The following is a 5,252-nucleotide window of genomic DNA, read 5'->3' as shown; positions in this document are numbered from 1 at the left end:
CTTGATGCCTTCTTTGCATGTAAATAACAACATTCTGCTACAAATCCTTTTATCTCCCTGCGATAAAACATCCTTGCAACAAGATCAACATTTCCCAGACAGCCATTATCTGTCTGCAACCGTTATCACATGAAGCATTGGGGTCGTAATGGTTGGTCATCTCCCCTGGGGTCCACGTTTCAGTGCATTCAGATAGAAATGTATTGGGTAAGAGCAGATATGTTTCTCTGTCGTGCAGAAGAAATTGTCAGATTTATAGCTGTAATATTTTCGATGCTGCACCCCACTGAATAAGCCCCCCTGTTGCTCCCCTGCGTGGAAACATGATGGCCGAATGCTACAAATCTTTTATCTCTGTGTTGTTTTTCTCCTTAGACCCTCTGAACCGGTGGGACCCTGACCTTGCTGCAGAGGACAATCATGGGGAGTTTGTTCATCCTTATCAGTGGATGAAGTGGTACCTCTTAACCTCCAAATTGGGTGGGAGAACCACATGCTGTCAATCACAAGCTATGAGCCAATGGGAGTTCTTGTTCTAACTGCAGAGATGGAAAGAGGTTCCCAGTGGGCTGAAGCAGCGGTGAATAATCGATTCAGAGCATATTATCTCTAATTATCTCTCCTATGGGAGATCTCTGACCAAGCAGATGATCCACAGATCCTACAGGCTTGTCTGCTCTGCTCTGTATCTCTGTGATGGTAGACTGTCTGTTCTGTCCCCAGAGTCTGTCCATAAAGGAAGTGTGCCAATTCTATCATCTGAATGCCTTCTTAAAGGCAGTGACCCTCCTTCCACCGACTTTGTCCTTAAAGGGAAGGTGTCCACTCCTTCATTTCCAGAGTGTCTTCTTAATGGGAAGGTCTCTTCTCTGTCCGCAGATAGTTGTGTAAAAGGGAAGGAGTGCACCCTCTCTTCCACAGAGTCTCTTTTTAAAGGGAAGGTGTCTGTTTGGTCCCCAGAGACTGACCTTACAGGGAGTGTGTGTGGTGTATCGGGATGGCTGGGCAGTAAGGAGCTTCCACACACACTGGGGCTGGACTTGTACCAGTCAGAAATACTATGATCCGACCCCCTTCTGACCACCAATTTGCCGCCCTGCCCCGCCCCCTGTCCCCTGGCAAAGCTAAACAGCTTGGGAAGGGTTGTTGTGGATGCTGCCAATGTTACCACGGCAACATCATGCTCGGTGACGGTTGTTGTGATGGTAGCATCATTGGAGAAGGAGGAGCTAAAGAGGGCTACTATCCTCTGGTGGTAGCGTGTCCGAAACACCTTTGCCGACCGATACAGGTCCCCGATGAAGCAGTAACAGATAGGGTTGAGGCTGGAGTTGGTCAGTCCCAGCCACTGGGCGAACGGACGGGTCTGCAGGAGCCAAGATGGTGGCCGATGCTCCCGGTCGATCCAGATGTCGGCCAAATACAGGGGCAGCCAGGAAACTGCAAACAAGAGCACCAGAGCCACCACCATCTTGGCGATCTTCTTGCGCATCTTGAGGCGGGACGCGTGGAGGGCGCGGCTACGGGGGTCCAGCTCGGAAAACGCTGTTTTCTGGCCCCCCCATAACCTCCGCCCGGTCAGGAAACCGATGCTGAGGTTAAAGGTCACTGGGATGCAGTAGAGGGCGACGAAGAGCAGCACGTTATAGGCCTGCTTCAGCCTGGGCCGAGGCCACACCTCCTGGCAGACGGGAATCACGAAGGAGCCCAGGCTGATCTCGTCCCGCCGATTCATGAAGACGAGAGGCGCACAGATGGCCGAAGAGACCACCCACACCACCACGATGGTCGCTAAGATACGCTGGCGCGTGAACAGGGAGCGGGCCCTGAGCGGACAGCGGACGCTGTAGTAGCGGTTCACGCTGATGACGGTTAGCGTTAGCACGCTGGCCGAGACGGACACGGCCTGCGTGAAGGGCACCGCCCGGCAGAGGAAGTCGCCGTACACCCACGCCGTGTAGATCTGGTGGCCCAGCGTGATGGGCATGCACACGCACACCACGGCCAGGTCGCACACCGCCAGGTTCACCAGGAGGTTCCGCGTGGCGCTGACGCCGGCCAGCCGCTCGCTACGGCGGTTGACGAGGACCCGGATGGACATGACGTTCCCCGCGAAGCCCACCAGGAAGGAGAGGGAGTACATGAAGGTCAGGGCGATGGTGGTGGGCTCGTGGACCGTCCACAGGAGCATGCTCTCCAGGTCCGAGCCGTCGGGAGGGGGGAGGAGGAGGGAGTCAGGGGTGCGGACGGAGGACGGGGAGGAGAGGAGGGAGTCGAGGGGGTGAAGGAGAGAGTCAAAGGGGTTGCTACTATCGTTGCCTAATCTTCCCTGGGAGCCCTGCGTGACATTCTCATACTGCAGCAGAGGGCCGAAGCTCAGCTGGGCAGCCAGCTGGTTCTGAGTGAGGTTCATATTGCCGCCTGGGAATCTCGTCTCTTAGACAAGACAGAGAAGGATTTGACAGGGATGGGAGCACACGCGGGAGCCAAGCGTTCCGATAGTCTCAGTCAGTTCCATTCAGTGTGAAATTCCTGACAAACCTTGAGGCTTTGTGACATCACTGTCTCATCCTTCTTCATCTCATTCTAGGGTCCCCTTTGGCTGGGGTTCCCTGTGTATACTGATCCCAGTGCAGTGGTTATGTAATGTACACACATTGCTATTCCTCTGAGGTGTGGATCACTGATCTGACGTCGATCGCCAATAGTGCGTGTCACCTTTAGGGACCTCTCTCTCTTTCTCTCTCTCTCTCTCTCTCTCTCTCTCTCTCTCTCTCTCTTTCCGTCTCTATTGTGTTTTTTCTCTCGCCTTCTCTCTCCTCGCCCCTTCAGGCCATCATGGCGCAGGAAAGGTGTCAGCTGATCTGCTGAGAGAGACAAGAAACGCAGTTGACGCCTTTCATCGTTTAAGAACAAGCCACACACAGGAAAAAAAAAAAAAAAAACATTTCTAAAATGGAAAACAGTGAAATGCTTTTCGGATGCTTCATTTATTCATGTTGTCATATCAAAGTCCTTTCTTAGTTAGAGAGGCTTTTAAAAAGGAGGACCAATGTAGGGCACAAAATGTTACATGAATTATGAATTATAAAATTAATTTACAGAAGTATTATTTTAGGCAAGTGAGGGATTTTTCTGTTTCACATAATGTGCTGCATTAAATAATCTAGAATTGATATATGTCTAATTGGGAGGGGTTGAACTGCAGCCTCCTCATCATTAAAGAGCACAGAAGATGTAAGCTGTATAACTAGTTGATTTTTGTATCTACCATTACCATAAGTTTCTTACTCAAAATAACACATAGACCAACCTATTCACAGTAGCCAAACATCTGTTATAAGAAAAACGTGATACTAATGATTAAAATGTTCCTCCAAATATACATTTCAATGGAATTAATCATTACAATCATCATCAATATAGCCTACACGTACTATTGAACTTATAGCACAGCCATATGCAGCCTACTAACCGTTGGTCAAATGCAGATGTTGCTGAAAGGTCCGGGGACTTTTTCCCAAATCCGATGCTGCTGAGAAGAAACGATTGAAGTAAAATGAGTGAAAAGTTGCCTCTCTGATGATGTAACCTCTCTGATGCTGTTGCACCAACAAATATTTCAAAACTATTTGAATTCCTGTCAAAATAAAGCTTTCGTAGTCTGCAAAAGCTCCTCTCCTCTCCTGTCCTCCAAAAAAGAGTCGTTACCTGTGTCGGGTCGCAGGCTCCACACCGCGCCGAGCAGCTCTTAAGCTCCGCTGGTTCTCCTGTGCGCGTCTATCCAATCCACTGCGGCAACGCGCCCTCACGGCGCCAAATTAAATATTTAAATACACCGCTGCTTTCCGCAAAACCCATGGCGTTAAATTGTGGCTTATCAAATCCAAGCTTGGTCCAAGGCTGTAGTTGACATTCAAAAATGTTTATATTTTATGGAGATATTTCAACTCATAGGCCCAATGAGTTGCTTTTCCAGAATACAAATATGTTCGCCTACATTCCCTGAAGACCTGGCGATAATGAAAGTTCTGGCTTCGGGCGTGTCAATGAATGTGATCAATTCAATAGCAGCTGGGTGAAGAGGGTTCTTCAAAAAGAGAAGGCTTCTGCATGTTGGCTTTCAGGTTAGCCATCAATTAACCTCACTCGACGACAGGAGACCCACGAGAAAATCCACAGAGTGGAAAAGTTAATGTAGGCTTTGTTTACTTTGAGTATTAGTCTGAAATGAACCCTCAAATCCCTCGACAAAATATTGTTCCTTTCATTTCAAGACACGCTGTAAATTGAACGGCGAAAGTCCTTGTCGGGAGTCAAAGACGCGTGACCTCTCACTGCTGATTCATTTAGGATAATCAACTTACGCTAATAAATTATTATTGATAAATGACTGACCAAATCCCTGGCAATTGGGTCCAAATGCCTCAAAAGCCTCATATTTCGCGATGCGTCGTCTTTCATCCTCTGACATCTGTCCGATAGGCTCTGCTCCCTTGTGTGGGCGCGTCTCTCTCTCCCTTCTCCATCTCTCCCCTCTATCCCTATCTCCTCTACCTGTCCGTCCGTCCGTCCGTCTGTCAGTCCCCCCCTCTCCCCCTCCCTCTCTCTCTCTCTCTCTCTCTCTCTCTCTCTCTCTCACTCTCACTCTCATACACTCACTGAGGACTTTATTAGGAACACCTATACACCTTTTCATTCACGCAATTATCTATAGAGCCAATCGTGTGGCAGCAGCGCAATCCATACAATCCCCACAGATACGGCTGGGCCAGCTTCAGGTAATGTTCACATCAACCATCAGAATGGGGAATAAATGTGATATTAGATTTTTGACTGTTGCATGATTGTTGATGCCAGACGGGCTGGTTTGAGTATTTCTAAAACTGCTGATCTCCTGGGATTTTCACACACAACAGTCTGTAGAGTTTACTCAGAATGGTAGAATAAAGAAAAAACATCCACTGAGCGGCAGTTCTGCGGACGGAAACGCCTTGTTGATGAGAGAGGTCAACGGGGAATGGCCAGACTGGTTCGAGCTGACAGAAAGGCTACGGGAACTCAGATAACAACTCTGTATAATTGTGGTGAGCAGAAAATCATCTCAGAATGAACCTTGAGGTGGATGGGCTACAACAGCAGAAGGCCACGTCAGGTTCCACTTCTGTCAGCCAAGAACAGAAAGCTGAGGCTGCAGTGGGCACAGGCTCACCAAAACTGGACAGTTGAAGACTGGAAAAACTTGCAGATGG

At 49.0% G+C, this 5,252-nt stretch overlaps 1 protein-coding gene across 1 annotated transcript; it reads right to left on the bottom strand.

The window, feature by feature from the left end:
• Positions 1-348: 348 nt before the first annotated feature.
• Positions 349-2,413, bottom strand: LOC310822042 (QRFP-like peptide receptor; the record flags this gene model as incomplete). The annotated part of the gene is made up of 2 exons (XM_083694331.1): positions 349-405; positions 1,169-2,413. The coding sequence occupies 2 exons, from the start codon at positions 2,411-2,413 to the stop codon at positions 349-351; spliced, it is 1,302 nt and encodes a 433-aa protein (XP_083550457.1).
• Between the last annotated feature and the right edge of the window lie 2,839 nt (positions 2,414-5,252).

The sequence above is a fragment of the Argentina silus genome, assembly GCF_951799395.1.
Source record: "Argentina silus genome assembly, chromosome: 22".
Classification (NCBI taxonomy): Eukaryota; Metazoa; Chordata; class Actinopteri; order Argentiniformes; family Argentinidae; genus Argentina; species Argentina silus.
Note: the sequence above shows the minus strand (reverse complement) of the source record. Positions and strands in the feature narration are given on the sequence as shown.